Source organism: Lagopus muta, chromosome 8 (genome assembly GCF_023343835.1).
Source record: "Lagopus muta isolate bLagMut1 chromosome 8, bLagMut1 primary, whole genome shotgun sequence".
Classification (NCBI taxonomy): domain Eukaryota; kingdom Metazoa; phylum Chordata; class Aves; order Galliformes; family Phasianidae; genus Lagopus; species Lagopus muta.
The window spans coordinates 14,680,045-14,699,448 of record NC_064440.1 but is presented as its reverse complement, the minus strand read 5'-3'; the positions used below and the strand labels follow the sequence as shown (position 1 = coordinate 14,699,448).

Below are 19,404 nucleotides of genomic sequence, written 5' to 3'. Positions count from 1 at the left end.
CAATAAAATAAGATTGCATATGTCCTACTGGGGATTTGGGTATTAGCAGCAGCTACAGCTAGCTCGGTACTCGGCGTGCAAAACGAAAGACAAACAGAAGACAGACCAAAATACCGCACCATTACTAGGAAGCGTTTGCAGGGGTTGGTGCTCCATTGTGGCGTAAGGCTTCCAGGAGCCGGCTCCTCCCCAGCGGCGGGGCAGGGCCGTCCCCCGCTCAGCCAGCAGAGGCCGGGCTCTAGAAGGATGGAAAGGATTTGTTATTCCAAACACAGCACATTAACACTGACGCGTTTCCATCCCAGTCAACAGACATCTAAAACCCGCTGCGCGTTCGCCACGTGAGTTCTTCCTTCTTTCCAGTGACGACGGAGATCGAAGGGGTGCACGAAGAAGACCTAAGACATAGATGCTGCTGTCATCGCTGCCTCCTCCTCATCTCCTTGCTTTGGCAGCTCAGCAAGTGCGGGAGAGGGGGAGGGCGGAGCCGGAGTGGCAGGAGACTCTTGCCCTTCCTGCTCCTCCCCAAGGCCCAGCTCTACATCCATTTGCTCCAGCTCCCTCTGATCCAGTAGCTCAAAGTCATCGGCTTCCTCCTCGTCCTCTGGTGAAGCTGCTGCCTCTGCCTCCACCACTTCGCTCCCTGACAGCTGTGCTTGGAAGCTCAGTTTCTCTTCGGGCTCGGTGGGGAGGAACTCAGAGAGGGAGGGTCCCTCGCTGGCCTCTGAGGACCGCAGAAGGGCGGAGAGGGTGTTCTGCACCGCTGTGGTAATGGCAGTGGTGACGATCTCTTCGCTCAGCGTGTCGATGCAGATGCCCATGCCCGGTGCAGGGACAGCCTCTGGCTCCATGCTGCCTCCTGCCACCTGCCCACTCCCGTTGAAGTGCGTATTTACAAAATGGAGAGGAGACGCTAAGCGAAGGATGGAGAGGTCAGAGTCCGCAGCCTCCTTCTCTGCTGAGTCCAGCTCACGGGCAGCATGGGCTAGCTCAGGACCCAGAGGCACACCAAATGCATCTTCATCACTCTGTGGTCCCAGATCTCTGGAATGATATTCTTCCACGGAGGGAAACTCTGCCAGGTCTTTGGAAAATGACTCCTCCGGCTCACTGTGCAGGCTCTGCTGATCCAGGTCTGGAAGGCACCAGCATTAACATCAACATTAAGGCACGAGTTACCTCGCCTCGGCCCAGAGTGCTGACATCTCCCATCCAGTTTCTCCCAGCTGACACACCATTGCTCTCTGCTAGGTCTTCTCCCAGTTTTGGGAGCACAGGCATTTGTAGTTATTCCCTTCTCCCAGTGGCACTACTCACCTAGTATTCTCTTTCCTATTCTGCCTTATACACTCTGTGCTCTGAGAAAACCAACCCTCCTTTGTTCTCACTGCTCACAGCTCTCCCTCTCTGCCTGTTCCTCCCCAAATACTCAAGCGACCACATCGGAGCAATTATCTTTACACTCCACACAACTGACTGAGCTTGTCAGTTGAAGTGGAAATGCTAAGTCACGGCTTGGAACAGTGATTCCCCTGGTGGGAAGGCAGGACCAACCCAGGGCTGCTCAGGTGCATGCAATGCATTGAGTGACTGGAAGGGGTGGAGCCAGGATCCACCTCTTCCCAGACCTCATTTAAGGGTGGGCAGTGGAGGTGAGGGCATCTCTTGCTGGAGGTCTCTGTCTGCCTGAGGCCTTTGAAAGGTAAGTAGACTTTATTTCTGTGCCCATGGCTGCTGCGCTGGGGCTTGTTCTCATTTGTTATAGCCTAGGATTGTGCCACCACAGTGTTATTGCTGTACTTTCCATCGCATTACATGAGTCTGGCAGGGTGAGCTGTCTGACCGGTTCAAACCAGCATCATGCAGTGGTGTATGACCATACTATGCTGTTATTTTTGTGGGTCTTCTCTACTCTGTATCCTCTGTCATTTTGCAGGGATTTTGTGGATGGCCTTCCTTCCTTTCTGGAGTGATGAGGAAGCACTGGCTTATAGGACAGTTATATCAGAAGCCTATCTCCAGCCCTGACCAACTCTGTACCACCCATAAAGCCAGGGCATACTGTGTGGCCACTACTGCTTCCCTCTTTTAATGTTCTTCCCCCTGCAAATAGTTGAGTTCTCTCTGTGTCGTCCCACTTAGAAGAGCAGTTACTCTGGGTCAAAACACCCCAGGTAAGGGAGGTAGCAAAATGTTGCATTATGTACCTTCAGAAACATCTGTCAGCTGTGGGGTGGTAGCCCTTGAGACAGAAAAGCCCCCGCTCTCCAGGATGGAAGCCTCTTCATCAGAGAGCTCAGAATCTGTGATTGACAGTGCCAGGGCAGTTTTCTTCACATCCACCTGCACAGGATGAAAGCAGAGCAACAAGTTCCTGTATGTCTGACTACCAGTGAAGCATCTCCACACAAGCCAGAGTGTCCAGGCAGAAGTCCTTCTCTGGAGAGAGTGTGCAGAGACATTATGAAGCAGAAGGGATGTGACCAAGTGCTTACTGCACTGCCAGTGAAGGACAGTCACAACTCACTGGCTTTCCTGACTGCTGGAACTTTGCCTGCTCTCAGTGAAGGACCTGAAAGAGCCAGTACAAGGTGAGATCAGCCTGCAGGAGTCTCACAAGATTTCAATCCTTCTTTTGGGAACACCAAGGAACAAAACACCCCTTCCCTCTTGCTTTCGCACTAGGTACAAAGAAGCCTTCTACATGTAACAGTAGCTCAAGCATCTGCATTGCTTTGGAAGTTAAAGCTTCCTACTTCACCCCATGAGCCTAGCTCCATGCTCAGGGCTCCTTTAAAGGTAAACACCTGCACCATCTCTGTGGTGCATGCACAGAAGTCTCACCCTGTCTGAGGGCAGGAGGTCAAGGTAAGGGAACTAGTACTACTCATCTGCCTTTCCCAGCTGTGAGCAGAATGGGAGCCTCCTGCACGTTGTACCAGCAAAGCTAAGGACACTTTTGTGTCCTCTGAGCACACAGCACAAGCATCAAAGCAATTCTGCAGGTCAGCTGGTGGCTGGGGCCACCTCCCATTCTGCCTCACCAACTCTGAATTCTTAATAACCAGACTGGTTATTAAGCAGTCTTCAAACAGATATTCATCAAACAGGTACACTTCCTCCCTGGGATTCTGTGGTGACTTGCTGGTGTACTGTTTACAGTGTGGCTGTACTCATACCACCTGTGGTTCTCAAGATGCCACTGAAAGGAAGGACTGGCTCCTGTATAGGTTTGCTGTGCTCTTACCACTGGGGAGAAGCCTGACAGTTCTGCCTCACTCTCACTCTCCGTCTCTGCTGTTGGCTCATCACCTGCTGCAGGCTCACTCTTCACTTGTCGCTCTATGAGTGAAAAAAGATGGGTTTAGAATCACAGAATCATAGAATCACCAAGGTTGGAAAAGACCTAAAAGATCATCCAATCCATCCATGTCTACTTGAGACTGAATGAACTTCTCTTTTATGCATCACTCATACAACCCTTCTACCCTGTAAAACCACATAGGTTTACCAGAATGGATGAGTTTCCAGAGACAACTGCAACCTGTTGCTTTTGTTTGCTATATTGAGGACAAGCCCAGTTTTTCTCTCCCAAACCCTCAAGTTTCAGTCTTTCTCCCTGCTCCATCACAGCAGCATACTGTTTTCACATACTCTTCCCTTGTGCTTCACCCTGGAGTCAGGAAGAAGGTGAGTGCTTACTCTTCTTCTCGTGCTTGTGGTGCAATGTCTCTGCCTTCATACTGTAGTCCAGTTTCATCAGAACAGGCTCCAATCGTGTGTACATCCTCTGGATCAGCTCATGGTAGACCACCAGAGGCCAGAGAAGAATGCTGAGCACTGCAATGAACACAGGGTGAAAGGAGTGTAAGAGGAAGAACAGGCACCATCACTCTGTGTTAAGGGAAGTGCAGCTGAACTGAATGTGCTTTCCATTTGACAGCTTAAAGTCGTAACCCTTGGTTATTCTTACTCGTTCCAAAGCTGCTAAATTAGTCAGGTTTTCCTAACCAATGTCTGTCCATGTTCATGTTTCAATACAGGTTTATGTTAAAATGAAACAGAAGCTCCCCGTTTCAGCTACTGTGTCCCAGCCTCAGCATGCAACAAAGGCCCTAAAATGGGGCATTCAAATAACAACATAAACCAAAAATAACTGAAACTTTTAGAAAGATAGCAGCACAGAGACATGCCAGCAGCAAAGCACCTGAACTACCTCTGGAACCAGCAGGGACTCAAGATGCAGTTAGAAAGCCTTATTTGCTAAACATGTGCTTTCTTTAATAACTCTCCCAAATAGATTGTAGGAACTGAGAAACTGCAGCTCTCTACTTCTCAGAGACCTCACCAGCAGAGCTGCAAGGATAAAAGAGGAAAGCAATGTTTTAGTGATGGCTCCCTCTCCTGACTCTGCAGTTGCACTGCATACACGCACTTAAAGCAAGAATTCCCAGAGTGCACTGCTTGTATTGATTGATTACCTAGCAGATAACCCTGCAAAAAAAAAAAAACAAAAACAAACACACAAAACCACAAAAACAAACAACAACAAATCACCAAAACCACACATGCTTCTACCAGTCTATCAACAGCACAGCTAGGCTGTGCTTCAGTGTACGTCACGAGAGCTGCTTATACTCACAAATGATGTAGGAGATCATTATGCCTGGAACATAGTGTCCAACTACAGCCAGAATCAGGCAGCCTGAACAGACACTCATGCAGAACTGAAGGAAGAGAGGAACAAACAGAAGTGACAAGAGGCAGAGATATATTTATGCAACCAGTGCAGGCAACCCAGTTAGAACAAAGAGAGGGATATTCCTACAAAGTTCAGTACACAAGCCCTCCCCTCCTGCCCTCTCCGAAAGCAGTGTGTTTATTTTCTTGCTCAACTTTGCACTGAGGACGTTGAGATGCTGACGGTCACAACTCAGACAGGTTGGTTGGGTTAAGCTGTAAAGCATTAGAGGTTCAAGCACAGGAAGACCAAGGTAACTGAAGACCCCATTCACAAAAATGAATCACAACTTCAGTGGATGTTTTTTTTTTTGGAACAAAATGATGCTCCTTAAGGATGGGATACTGCACACTGCCATTTTAGAGTACATCTTCTCTGAAAAGTTCAGCATTTTAAGAAAACCTCGTACTGTCCTGTCAGAGGCTGAAAGCTGTTTGAGTCACTAGATGATGTGCCAATGCTCTGCAATAAGCCAACTGGCAACAGCAGTAGAACCCATGCTCCCACTAGGCCAGGTGATTCCTCCTCTGGAGAAAGTGAAAGGACAATGGTGTAGCCCTGATGGTTTGTCCTGAATTCTCCTGGGGATGAGGAAAGGTGAGAACAAGCACCCTGTAAACCAGGGGGTGGGTTAAGAAACTGACTACATCCAGCAATGAAGAGCTTTGTTTGTAACATAGGGGTTCTACAAAAGCTAGAGTCCTCTAAGGGTTTTGTTTCCAGTGGTTCTAGTCCCTACAGCCCACTGCTGGGACAGTGTTTTAACAGAAGAGTAATCAGCAGTGACAAAAACCCACTCCTTTTGGCATGCTGGACCCAGCAAGCCTGATGTGAACTTAGCAGCCAGTCTGTCCTATCTTTGTCGTGCTGAGGTAACTCCTGCCTACAAACCTTTCCTAAACAATGTCATAGCCATCAGAACATGGCTTTTGACATACACTCAGGAACACTGCTGCATTTAGACTTCGCTAGCTACAAACTGCAAGATAGATAGAATCACCCTGAAGGGCTGAACAGAGCCTATGAACGGGGCAGAGCCCGTAGGCTCCCTTTTTCACTCCCATTACCAATCTAAGAGCTTCCTTTGCACAACAAGCAATAAAACTAAGTACAGCTAGCTATTCACAGAGGACAGTAAGTTCAGGACCTGTTTACAAACTCTAGAAGCCAATCACTAATGAATTAAGCTTCCTGGGGCAGAGTCTGAAAGGAAGAAACAGCAAGCATTAAGCAGGAACAGCAATTGTAAAAACATTGATTTGACATTCCTCCATCTCCTAAGGCCATTAGCAATGGAAAGAAAAGCCCCTGCAGGGAAGAGTAGGTATCTCCAGCTTACCTTGGCAGGATTTTGCCTCTTGTACTGTAGCAGTTCCTGCAGGTACAGCCTGAAGGTGACCCAGCTCTCTGCCAGACAGTGGCACAGCTCAGGGACACTGAGCAGGTGAGGCTGTGCCCCTGAAGTCACCCCCTCACTAGAGACAGACAAGAGTGAGAAGACAACCTTTGAACACGATCTGCTTGGTTTTGGGGTACAGCTGCACGGGAACATGTAGGTCCCTACCAAAGGCTTGACAATTCTGACTGCATCTGCAACTGAACTCCGGAAGACACTTGATTTGTAGACATTTTTTTCTTTTAAGCAGGAAGAGAGCCAAGAGACAGCTGAGCCAAGCAGAGCAGCAGCAAACACATGTCACAGCATTCCCATGCCACAGGCCCGAGATGCAAAGCAGTTTGCCCAAAGCCACGCAGACAGAAGTGCTGGAGGTGGAACCAGTTAGGTGGCCCTCTCTGGCAACAAGTCCCAGGTCAGCAGAGCGCAGTGCTCAGACCTGTAACCACAGCGGAGCATGGAATGCCAGCCACGCTGCCACAGGCAGCACGTATGGCCTGCAAAAGTCAGTCTCAGGGATTTGTTGCTCTCTTATTCTTAAAGTAGTCCAGGACGTGTCCAGGGAAGAAACCTGAAAGTTCCTCACATCAGAAGCACCCGAGCGCTATTGCTGCTCCAAGAACATTAACTTTCCCCAGTCTCAAACTGTGGCTCCCAAGCTGATAAACAGCTGTCAGTGCACGAGAAACTGCTACTGAGGTTTCACAGCAGGAACCATGCAGTCTACTGACAACAACAAAGATGGGAGGTAAAATCAGCACATTAAATGAAGGCATCCCCACTCTCCTCTTGCACCAAGGAGCATGTTACTGAGCTTACCTGTCCCCTCCTGGCTCCTCTGATGGCTGAGCTGTAGAATAGAGAACAGAACAATCAGCCAAGTGAAAAATGAAACTTGACATTTTTGCCACTGAAATAGAGCACAGCTGGAAACATATCATCTTCAGCTAGGGATGCACCCTGGGGACTTATCTGTGCTCTCAAGCAAGCAGGAATCACTGGCTTGGAGTTTGTATTGTGCAAGCTCCAGTGAAGGCTGAAGTCCCATGTGCCTGGACAGCACCATCCCCACGGGTCGTGGAAGCAGCCCAAAGACAATCACAGCTGCCCGGCCCTTGTCACTCACCCAGGACTGCCAGCACAGTCCCTGAGCTAGGCAAAGCTTCAGCTGCTTTCTTGGAACTCAGCACAGCACTAGCAGGTCTGAGCTGCGTCTCCCTGAGACCAGACCGCAGCTCCTGGCAGGATGCTGTGTACAAATGCCAGAGATCTTACTGCTGTCTCTGCCCTTTCCCATGGAATTAAGTAATAAATAGCAGTCTCATGCATAATTATCTAATTTTAGGGCTCTTTCATGCCTCCTGACAGCCATTTGTGCCAGCAAGGCACATATATAACTACTGCTAAGCCTGGATAGAAACAAGGCAAAGCTTCTGCCATTCCACTCTGCACCCAACCCAGTGACAATCAAACAGGGACTCCACACAGTGCTGAAGGCAGGAGCTGTGCTTCAGTGGCAGAGGTCACATAGGTCAATGCTCCAGCCAACAACAAACTTTGTTCAGGCTGTCCAAAAGGTTCTGAAGATTGGTGAGACGCTGTCTCGCACACCACATGTCACCCCAAAAGCAGGACTAAAATAACAGTTTATGTTCAGAGCTCAAGCCACTTGCTAGAAATGCGCCTAAATGAACAAAAAGGGTTTTGAAGCCTCCCCGGAGTCATCAGCCAGATGCAAGGCCCAAGAGTGGCAGTGACTTCCCCATGGAAAGCAGCCTCGTCACCGTTCTCCCAAGGCAGGGAACGCTGGGCCAAGTATGTCAGACTCCTCCTACCACCGCAGGCACCACAGCAGTGCAGTGGAGCGGGAGGCCATCCGCAGAGGGGAGGAGGCAGTTCTTTGAGAGCGTGACCCAGATTTCCAGTAATAGGGCCTGACGAGAGGAGTCAACTGCTCTCGGCCTGGGCTGCCCACACCCGATTGGTGTGGCTGCTGGGGCAGCAGGAACTCAGGCTGACCACCTCAACGTGAGAAAGGAGTGTTATGGACGCAGTTGTACCCCTGGGCAGCAGCTGCTTCTCTTTCACAACTGCTGCTGTTGTATTTTGTTATTGTGTGCAGACATCTAAAGCTGCTTAACCACAGCTTGCGGAAATCCGGCTGTCTCTCAAAGCATCATCTTTTATCTGCAATGAAGCACCAAAAAAAATGTATTTGGCATCAGCCCCTCTGTGATTGCTGGCTGTGCCAGCTACCAAACGAGGCGCTGGGACAACTGCCACACTCCATTGGACAGATGCACCAGCGACACAGTGAGCGGGGTGGCACGGGAGTTCCTGTCCTCGCAGATCGGCTGTCCATGTCCGAGCCATCAAGAACACGCCAGCAGAGGGAGTGAAACAGTTCTCCTCAGCTGCTTCTGAAGGCTTCAGAGACTTTTGGGAGCTGCAGAACACTTCAGCAGGCTGCAGTGTGTCCACGTGACTTAAGCTCTCTGGCAAAACAAGGGCTGTCAACAGTAGCTTGCTTCCTATGGTAGTGCAGTCTGCCAGCTGTCCATCCCAATGCACCAGAGCCTTACACCAGCTGCAGGAACACTGCAACCGCACTAAATCCAGAGAGCATTACTGACAGCACATGCTGGCTTAGGTGAGGCTTAACTCTAACCTGTGCTGCAATACTGCCTAGCCCCAGTACAATTAAGCCAGCAAGAACACCCAGCTGGCCTCACATCATCAATAATCTTGCTGCCAGCATTACGCACCCGACGGTGGATTAATGCAAACTGCTTGACATACAGCAGACTCTTCTGACAGAGCAGGCAGCCACGCAAGAGTTTAGGTTACATGCTGGTACTGACAAATTATCGCTGATGGATTCCTTGGCTCTTACAGGTTTTCAACACTTCCCCAAGAGGCATTCTTCATCTGTGTATAAACTTCAGCTGGAAAGCATGGGCCCTTTTTAAGGAATACCAGCATTCAATTGCAACCATCCCAGAATGTATTTAAAATCCATTTGGATGTGATGCTCAGGGACATGATGTTGCAGTGGGTTGTTAGAGTTAAGGTAGTATGGTTAGGCTGTGGTTGGACTTGATGATCTTGAAGGTCTTTTCCAACCTGAGCAATTCTGTAATTCTATGACTCTAATACAGCTATTGCTAGAGGAATTCTACACTAAACTGTGACCAAAACACACTGCTAAACAACAATGCCACTAAAACACATTGCTACTCAACAGCTATTTCAGGAGAAAATTGAATCACAGAATCACAGAATTGTAGGGGTTGGAAGGGACCTCTAGAGATTGAGACCAACCCCCCTGCCAAAGCAGGTACTTGAGGTGCTTCCCAAGTCCATACACAACATTTAAATGGAATCCATACAGTGGCAGTTACATATGAAGAAAATCCCTGCACTCATGATAAAAATACGTTGTCCCATCTGACAGGGCCTGAACCAGCGATTGAGCACCTGGTGGGAAGGCAGGGCCAATCAAGGGAGCCAGGTGCATGCAATGCACTGAGGGACCAGAATGGGTGCAGCCAGGATCCACCCCTTCCCAGACCTCATTTAAAGAGAATTTAAGGCTGGGGATGAGCTGCTGGAGAGGAGCTCTGTGGAGAAAGATCTGGGGGTCCTGATGGAGGACAAGTTGGCTATGAGCCAGCAGTGTGCCCTTGTGGCCAAAAAGGCCAATGGCATTCTGGGGCGCATTAAAAAGAGCGTGGCCAGCAGGTCGAGAGAAGTGATCCTCCCCCTCTACTCTGCCCTGGTAAGACCTCATCTGCAGTACTGCATCCAGTTCTGGGCTCCCCAGTACAAAAAAGACAGGGATCTCTTGGAAAGAGTCCAGCAGAGGGCCACGAAGATGATGAAGGGCCTGGAGCATCTCCCCTATGAAGAAAGGCTGAGTGAACTGGGTCTGTTCAGCCTTGAGAAAAGGAGACTGAGAGGGGACCTGATCCAGGTCTATAAGTATCTAAACTGTGGGGGGCAGAATGGCGAGGCCGGACTTTTCAGCAGTGTGTGGAGGCAGGACAAGGGGAAACAGCTGGAAACTGCAGCATAGGAAGTTCCGCACAAATGTGCGCAAGAACTTCTTTACAGTGAGGTGACGGAGCACTGGAACAGGCTGCCCAGGGAGGTGGTGGAGACTCCTCTGGAGATGTTCAAGACCTGCCTGGATGCCTACCTGTGCGACCTGCTGTAGGGAACCTGCTTTGGCAGGGGGGCTGGACTCGATGATCTCTAGAGGTCCCTTCCAACACCTACAACTCTGTGGTTGGCAGGAGGGAGGTGAGGGGATCTTATTGGAGATCCCTGCCTACTGGAGGACTTCTAGAGGTAAGCAGTTTTTCTTCCTGTTTCTGCGTTCATGGCTGCTGCACTGGGGCTTGTTCTCATTCACTGCAGCCTAGGATTGTGTTACTCTGCTATTATTGCTGTTCATTTCATCACGTTACAGCACTACAGGACCTACAAAGGTTGTGCATCTCTGCGCTATTAGTGTGTCCCTGATCACAGTGTGTGAGTAACTGCAAAATACATGCTGAGGCTTTAAGCATTCCTTCAGAAATGACGCTATAAGCAGTCACCTCAGACAGGGAGAACTGCCACAAGCTCAGGTTCGTGTATATACTTGCTGATTCGTAAAGGGGTGGTACTGACCTACTTCCAAAAGCTCCTAGAAAGGCTTACAGCACTGAGGAGGAAAGCCACAAAGCTATAGCTCTGCTCCAGCAGCAAGTGAGAGCCACACAAGAATCCATAAGTATTCAGCAGTGTGAAGTCAACAGGAGGCCCCTAAGGAACTTCTTCCTTGTAGAGGCTAAGGAAATGTGGTCCAGTGGACTATGTCAAAATCAGAGCTGTGACCTAACCAGGAATACCAGAAAGGTGGCACTGTTCCTGGTTTTCAGCAGCTGAGAAGCATTGGAGAGCCAGAGGGGGGTGGAATGCAAGGAGGAACAGCACTGAGGAGGAGCTCAGTGGGACAAGAGCTGACTTTATACAGAATGGGTGACAGAGGATTAGCTAAACTCCTAGGCTGTGAGTGGTTTTTCTTTCCCATGCCTTGCTGCTCTGTATCACTCAAATTGATTTCAGTATGGATTTCCCACTTCCTCTGCAACAGCACAACTTTTACAAGCCTGTACTTTCTGAAGAGATTTCATCTTCCCTGCCCCCCTCACCTGCCTCAATAACACCATTCTGCATTGGACACCAAGCCTTGGTGCTTCTGGACATGTTTCAAGTGAGATGTTTTGGGTTGGTTTTAAACTATTCCCTAAAAAAACCAATGCAAATAAGCAGGAAATTAAATTGGCCAGTTCAGTTTGGCTGCCTAGCTACCTGAACCACACAAAGCAAACAGTTTTGAGACTACAGCTGAAACATCTAATCTTATCAGGACTTCTGTAAAAGCACCCTTTAAGTCAGCACCCTTACAGGTCAAATAAAGGGCACCTTACAAACACATATATAGAGCGGCTTTCATTCAGAAACCTTCCTTAGAGCAGGAGGGCCCCAAGATGCCTTTGAACAGTAGCAGTGAACGTAGAAGACAGGTCTGGGTGCAGTCATCTAAAAATAAATTTTGGTGAAGGAGCCACTCAAAGCAGACAGCAGCCTTCCATCCTGTCATGGTTATGAGATTGTTCTCCTTGTTGCTTTTCTGTCTGATGTTGGCAAAGACCCTTCAATAAATGGGATAGCTCAGCCAAGTGATGGGGCTTGCTGATTAGCTGCAGCCCAGCTGCTGCTCTGAACACAATACGTGAACTGTCAGGCACAGGGAAGCCACAGCTTCCCACCCTCTACCTGCTGCACAGAGAGGTGGCTTTTGTCTGCTCTGCCTCTTCTAGAGTGTAAGCCTATGCTATGTTTAACTGAAACCAATTCAATTCAAACTTCCATTTCTTTCAGATCTGAAATGATTCTTCTCAGTAAGACCCGAAGGAAAGAAATGATGCAGCACAAACACAGCATCATCTCTCTCCCCAGCTTCCCTGCTGACCTGGCTTGGATACCCTTAGTCACTCTCCCTGTGAACTCCTCACAGCATCCCTCAGCGCTGGGAGCAACTGTGTCAGTCCTCAAGGATGCTGCTTGCTGCAAAGGCTTGCTCAGGGTACCTCCTGGTACCTGGACACAAGCAGGCAGGAGGCAGCAGTGCCAAAGCCTGCAGTTACAGTTGGAACAGGGCTGACACAACCTCTGGCAAAGCCAGAGCTGTGGCCACTGGAACTGTGCCACTAGCTCCAGCACCACCCAATCACGTACCTGGAAAGTCAAACAGGAACCTGGGCTTCCATCTCTCCAGCAAGAGGATGCCAAGGAGAGACATGCTGAGGAGAAAGAGGGGTCTCAGGGAAGTGGAGGAAAACAACCTAGAAATCAAACGAGAAATCGTTAGCCGGGGGCCGAGGCGCTGAGCTACCGCCCCGGTGAGCAGAGGCGGCTCAGCCCAGGGCAGCGCAGACACATCCGACCGCTACAGGAGAACGCGGCGCGCTGCGGGCGCCCGCCCCGGGCACGCTGTCAAATGGCGCCGGCACCCGCGGGCGGACAGCCGCCTGCCACCGCCTGAGCTCCTCCTCCGGTTGTAAAACCGGGCCGGCGCTCCGTGCGCCAGCGCGAATCCCCGACATCCCTCAGGTGGAGAACTGAAATACCAGCCGCGCTTCCCCGCGGCTCGGAAGGATCGCACCGTAAAACGGCGTCGGGAAAACGCGCTCCCCGCTCCGTCTCCGCTACGGAGAGCCGCTCTCCGCCGCGCCGCGCGCCGACCGCACCACATCTCATGGCCTTCATCCCCCGTCACGGGACGGCAGCTCCGCGCGTCGCTCCCCGCCCTCCCCCCGCCGACGCCCCCTCGCTCACCAGAGCGCCCCGCCGAGCGCGGCGGCGGTCACCAGGCTGTGCAGCGGCCTCTCCCACACCAGCAGCCGCTGCGCCGCCGCCAGCGCCGCCTCCCAGCCCCGCAGCCGCTGCCGCAGCGCCAACGCCAACCGCTCCGCCGCCGCGGCCGCCGCTTCCTCCTCCTCCTCTTCGGCCGCCGCCGCCGCCTCCTCGGCGCGGGCGGTCGCGGCCATGGCTGCGCGCGGGCGGGGCGGGAGGGGGCGCCGTCGCCGCCGCCGGTAGCGTTAGCAGCGCTGCAGCGGACCGGGCCGGGCGGCACCGCCTGACGGGGACCGGCGGCCGCTGGCGCCGTGCGCGTGCGCGGCCCGCCCCTCGGCGGCGATGGGGCGGCCGCGCGTGCGCGGTGAGCTCGGAGGCGGTGACCCACCGCGCGCACGCGCGGCCGCTGTGCCGGAAGCGGAAGAAGGCGGCGGGCGGAGCGGGGCGCGGCTCTTCCTTTCGCGGCCCCCGCCGAGCCTCGGCCTCGCGGTGCTCCGAGGCCACTCGGCCAGTCGCTTCGCCGGCCCCTCGTCTCCGCTTCTGGGGCGGCCGCTCGGCATGGACCTGAACGGGTTCCTGCTGGATGAGGAGGGCGCCTTCTCTCTCGGCGGCTTCCAGGAGTTCACGGTGAGGCCCTGCCGGGGCGCCCCGGCTCCGATCCCCTCCTCTCCCGGGGCGTTTCCCGTTCCCTCCCGGCCCTCGGGTGCTCCCTCGACTGCCCTCCTGGCGCCCGTAAGCTGGCCGGGACGCGCCCCACCGCCTGCGGGCCCGGCATTGCCACTGTCAGGGCTTTTCTGAACTCCTTCCTCTCTGCTCGCAGTTCCTACCCCGGCACCAGCAGCTGAGCGAGCGGGTGCGGAAGCGGCTCTACTATGGCTGGGACAAGGAATGCACTCTGGATAACCTCTCCAGCCCCGTGGCAGGTGAGTGACCGGCATGCCCAGCCGGGACTGCTGAGTCAGGGCGCTTGGAAGCGACCCAAGGGCCGGTAGCAGCACGGCGGCTGCTTCCCCCAGCGCCAAATCCCTCCCTGCGTGGCCTTCTGTGTGAGTGCTGTGCTGCGGGCAGGCTGCCATGGCCTCGCATCTCTGCTCTGCGTTTTATTGCTCTCTCTGGCCTGCTGTTGTGTTTTTGGCACCTTGCTGCTGTACGGAGTCCTTTGGGTCATTTGTAAATTGCAGTGACAGCTGTATCCTTTCCCCTTACAGGAGGTGTCTTGGACAAGTTCTCATGCTCACTTAACTTAGTTGTGAACACCAAGGGGATAAGTGCTTTCTGTATATGTGGGGTTTTTTTCCTATAAGTTCAGCAGTGCTTGGGGGAGCAAAAGGGTTGAGGCACAAGAAGAGGAGCTGGCAAGGGCTAATAGTGGTTAGTTAGTGTGCCTTCATAGCAGAGCTGTGTTGTTGTCTCTATTAGCTATATGGTCACGTAGTTTGCAGGAGGCATGGAGCGGGTGGGGAGGTGTGCCCGTGTTCTATGCTTTTGTGATGGTTTTGAGGGGAGCAGTCTGAAGTCCCACAGAGGCTGTGTGAAATTCATAGCTGCTCACCTACTTTCTGTGATTTTTGTTGGAAGCTTTCTGTCCTAGCTGCTCATGGGGAGCTTGCAGCGAGCTCCCGTTGGAGCATGTTGGCTGTTGTGGGCTTCAGTTTTGATAATTGGTATCTATGAAGCCAGGAAAATGAGATGTACCTAAACTATGCTCTCCTGACCGGAGTGAGCTCTGACACAGTTGACCAGAGGCAACTGGTTGTGTCTGTGGTTACACCATAGTGCTACTTCCATGCTGTGCACATCCTTGTACACTGAAATGAACACACTGTCCATTTTCATCCTGCGTGCACTGGAGCTGACGTGTGGAGGAAGCTGGGTTGGCACTCGTCTGCTCTCGAGGAGTAGGGCATTGTTTGGAAGGGAGCACAGAACAGGGTATGCCTGGTGTCAACATCAGGCCCCCAAAACCTTATAAAGCACAATCAGAAGGGGCTGTCTGGGGTCCTGTGGGTGAGGCTGGGTGTTAGCCTCTCTGTGCAGCTGGCTGCAGGTAACTCCCCGTGATGCAGATGTACTAATCTGGATCTGGCACTGCTGCTGTGCATTGGTTACACGTGTGCTCTTCCTGCTTTGGTCTGGTGCTCTTCTGCGTGCTCGTTTGCATGCCTCCTATCAGCTTGTTGGATAGGTTGCTGAGTGCTTGCTGTGATCAGTCAAATCTTGAGTCATTTTATAAGAATACGTGTGGTATATTTTGAGAAGAACAAAATGTAGCATAGGTTAACGTAACACATTAAAACTCTTTGAAAGGACAGATAACAGCAGGACAAGGAGAAAGGGAAGATTTAGGTTGGATGTCAGGGGGAAGTTCTTTACAGAGAGAGTGGTGAGGTGCTGGAACAGCTTGCCCAGAGAGGTTGTGGATGCCCCGTCCCTAGAGGCTGGATGGGGCGCTGGGCAGCATGGTCTAGTATTAAATGGGAGGTTGGTGGCCCTGCCTGTGACAGGGGGGGTTGGAGATTCATGGTCCCTTGAGGTCCCTTCCAACCCTGGCCATTCTGTGATGTCTGAAAAGTCTGACTTAGTTTGAGTGAAATGAGGGGCTGTGAGCAAACACTGAGACTCAGTGATCTTGTAGGTGAAAAGCTGGGGATGGACTGTGCCACATAGGACTCATCCTTTTTGTTATTTTTCTGTCCTAGATATTGCTGTGGAGCTGCTGCAGAAAGTGGCTCCCAGCCCTATCCGCAGACTGCAGAAGAAGTATGTGTCTCATGTGTCTCGGTAAGAAACGAAACCTGTCCTTCACGTCCCACGTCAAAACTGTGAGCTCTGGTCTCACCTGTGACTCTGTTCTGTCACCCGGGCTGGCACTGATTAGTCAAAAAGGAACTGGGGGCAAGTGGCAACGCCAAGCAGGCATGGTGTCAGGTTGGTCCCGCACTGTGGGATGCAGAGATACTCTTGTTAATGGGACTCTACCGGCTTGGATCAGCAGCTGAGTGATGCTCATTGTGCAGCCGGGTCTGAACCTTGGCTGAAGCCTTTGTAGCATGTCTTACTACAGGCAGAGGTGTTCTTTGGAGAACTGGCTGTGCCCAGAAATAGGAGCTAGGGCTTTCTGCTCTCCACCATGTATCTCCTGTGCTTTCTCGTGCTGCAGCTCAGCACAGTGGCACAGAGCAGGTAAGACTGGGTTATGTTGCAGCCAAGTGCTTAACTGTTTGCTGAGCCCCCAGCACTTAACTACAAGGGGAGAGAGCAGTCAAGTTGTGCTATGATGGCATGCACATAACCTTTGGGATGGCTCCTATGTCATTCCTACAGGGAAGCCTGTATCTCACCCTGCTCCATGATGCTGGCACTAGTTTATATTGAGAGACTCCGGCACCGGAACCCTGAATACCTCCAGCAAATCTCATCTTCAGACCTCTTCTTGATCTCCATGGTGAGCATTGTGCGCTAGAGGGTTACTGGGTTGGAGGAATGTCTGGAGAGGGCTGAAATTCTGTCCTTTATGCTGTTTTTAGATGGTTGCAAGTAAGTACCTGTATGATGAGGGTGAGGAGGAAGAGGTATTCAATGACGAATGGGGAGCAGCAGGGAAAGTGGATGTCCAGACCATGAACACGCTGGAGATGAACTTCCTGAGTGCCATTGTAAGTGAAGCCTGGATTTCTGCTTTTTCCTTCATGTACCCCCATGAGGGAATAGAGAAGGACGTGTGCAGATGTTGGTTGGTCTGTTTGGTCTGGACTGTGTTGACCTGTCACTGCTGTCACTGCAGGACTGGAGTCTTTACACAGACCCCCGGGAGCTGTTTGAAGTGCTGAGCTGGCTGGAAGGACGGTAAGTGTGTGGTGGGGGGCTTTTCATCCCTCCTGCAGCCTTGTCTCTCCCACTGCTTGGAGATATCTCTGCTGCATTGAAATAAGAGCTTGGGTGCCCATGGGCCCTTCTTAGGCTCTGCAGCTCCCTTCCACAGCCATGGTGTCTTGAGTGGAGTCTTTTGTGGAAGTGAGAAAGGTCCATGCCACAGCCACCCTTCTTGTTTTTCCTGCAGTGTGGCAGAGAAGCAGGGCATGTGGCGTGGCTGGTTCACCTACACGGATCTGTGTGTCCTCATGGAGCAGTCCATGTGGCAGCAAGCACTGGGCCAGTTCTACCAGCAAGTGGTGAAGGTATGGGCACGGGAGAGAAGCTGCTTGCAAGAACATAGGGCCCAGCAGGCCATGAGTTTAGAGTAGGGCTTTCTTTTCCACTCTAAACTTCTGCTAGATTTATTCTCTGCTGAAAAGGGAAGCTCTCAGAAGCTAAACCATGCAGATTTGCTGCTGTCCTGCTTGAGACACTGCAGCCTAGTGTTGAGCTAATCTGTGCACTGTGTTGAACCGCTATCCCACAGGTGGATGGGTACAAGGGCATGCTGGTGGCATGGAGGGAGGTGGGTGCTAGGTGGGCATTTAAACAGGAACTGTTAGGGTTTAGCCAGGGCGTTCAGTCCCTGCTTTGCATGGACTGTTTTGCTACTTACTGTCAGGAATGTGGCTGCCTGCTCCTCCTTGGCCTCCAGCTCTGTGCTGCTGGAGCCCTTTGCCGTCATGGCTCTTGGGTTGACTTGTTGGGGAGAATGTGGGACGTGGTCAGCCACAGGGAGTGTGCCAGTGGTCTGAGCTAACTGTCAGCTTCTCTGCAGCTGGCCTGCCTCCTGGGTGTGGTGTACCTGACCGGCTTTGCAGCTGTCTTCACTTCCATCGCTGTGGTGCACCGGGCTGTGTGCACGAGGAGCACCAGCAGTACAGCCATCCATCCTGCTCTAATCCCTGTGGAGAGCAGCTGCCAGCTGGGTGCTCAGCCAGCCCTGGCTCCTGAGCAGCCCCAGCCTAAACTGCCTGATGTCTCCTCACCCAGCAGCACTCATTGCTTAGGGGAGAATGAGACTGCTGAGGAGCCACGTCGTGGGGGAGTCACGGCGACTGCGCTCTACCTGTGGGGCAGTGTGATGACAGCTCTGTCCTATGTAAAGGCACCTGATGTAACCCTGCACAAGAGCCCCCTGCAAGCTCCCCTTCGGAAAGTACCCACTGCCTGTGAGAGATCGAACCGAACTGCTCCTGTCACAGCCTCCAACCAGCCTGGCCCCTTTGGACTTTCTGTGCTCCTGGCCCCTCCGACGCTCCACTGCCATGCCTGCTCAGCTGCTGCCAGGTCCACGTGGGATGCCTCCCCCAACCACAAGGACTGGCTAGACCCCCTGGGGCTGAGGCAGTGCTTTTTGCACACAGCCTTGGATTTTGGCAGAATCAAGAACTTTATTTTTCCCAGCTAGGAGCAGAGGACAGCGCCTTTCCACTTCCCTCCTAGTGTGGCACAACTCACTTCCTTGCACTTCTGGGACCTCTGATCCCTGGGGCAGCGCAGGGCTTATGACCTTGTATTACTTCCAAACCAGCATTTGTGTCCCCCACCCACTCAGGGCAGGGGTGTTCTTCACTTTGGGTGCTCTAAAGCATTGGGGTTGCTGGGTCAGGATAGGGCAAGTTTGGCTAGCTGAAGAGTAGAAGTGGGATGTTGTTTGGTTGGGATACTAGGCTAAAGGGGAGTGTTGTACCACTTCCAGCAGCAGGTGAGTGGCCTTTGGTGATGATGGGCAGAGGTGGTATGTGGCATGTAGTATGCTGGGGCAGTGATTGCAGGGGTTGGGGCAGTGAGGGTGCAGAGTACTTTTGTAGGAGATGGGGTGCCTGCGAGAGGAGGTAGAAGAAGTGGGGAGGGAGCAACCTGAGCTGGCTGGCCTTAGCAGCTATTCCAGACCACTTCTGGAAGTGGAATACCAGACCACTTCTCAGGAAGTACTGTGGTCACACCAAGAGGGGACCCCTATGTGGCTATGCCCCAGGGAGAGGATATACCCTACTGGATTGTAGGTGAAGCGATGAGCGTTTATCTTCCTTATCCTGCCTGAGTTGGGCACTTGGGAAGTGGGCTATTCTTGAACCCCAGCTTGAATGCCACCGCCTGCAGTTGTGAGCAGCAGTGCCTAACTGCTCCAAGGGGTGGGGAGATGACAACTTGTCTTTCTGACCAGCTCTGCTCAGTGTGCCCCTTCTTTTTACCATGAATTTTACACCTGTTTTTTCACTCTTTTGTAGATGCAACTCTCTTCCAATAAAAGTAGTTCTTGCTGTGCACCTGCTTTTGTCTGCTGAGCCACTCCATCCTGACAGCAAGCATACCCACATGCAGCTGTATTGATGTGTGCTTGTAGTTATAGCAGACAGAGCTTGCTCTCTGTTTCAGGATGTAAGGCAGATTCTAGGTGCCAGCAACGGGCCTAGGAGCACTAAGTCCTGTCCTGTAGGGC

At 52.1% G+C, this 19,404-nt stretch overlaps 2 protein-coding genes across 2 annotated transcripts; one reads left to right on the top strand and one right to left on the bottom strand.

The window, feature by feature from the left end:
* Nucleotides 1-8: 8 nt before the first annotated feature.
* Nucleotides 9-13,252, bottom strand: RETREG2 (reticulophagy regulator family member 2). Its single transcript, XM_048952328.1, has 9 exons — nucleotides 13,026-13,252; nucleotides 12,426-12,532; nucleotides 6,957-6,987; nucleotides 6,081-6,216; nucleotides 4,643-4,727; nucleotides 3,703-3,840; nucleotides 3,248-3,342; nucleotides 2,208-2,343; nucleotides 9-1,135 (listed from the first exon to the last, which is right to left on the bottom strand). Exons 1-9 carry the CDS (start codon nucleotides 13,235-13,237, stop codon nucleotides 399-401), a joined length of 1,677 nt encoding a protein of 558 aa, XP_048808285.1. The 5' UTR covers nucleotides 13,238-13,252; the 3' UTR covers nucleotides 9-398.
* Nucleotides 13,253-13,431: 179 nt separating this feature from the next.
* CNPPD1 (cyclin Pas1/PHO80 domain containing 1) lies at nucleotides 13,432-19,231 on the top strand. Its single transcript, XM_048952329.1, has 8 exons — nucleotides 13,432-13,670; nucleotides 13,864-13,966; nucleotides 15,743-15,824; nucleotides 16,368-16,488; nucleotides 16,571-16,699; nucleotides 16,828-16,889; nucleotides 17,104-17,221; nucleotides 17,737-19,231. The coding sequence occupies exons 1-8, from the start codon at nucleotides 13,602-13,604 to the stop codon at nucleotides 18,367-18,369; spliced, it is 1,317 nt and encodes a 438-aa protein (XP_048808286.1). The 5' UTR covers nucleotides 13,432-13,601; the 3' UTR covers nucleotides 18,370-19,231.
* The last annotated feature ends 173 nt before the right edge of the window (nucleotides 19,232-19,404 follow it).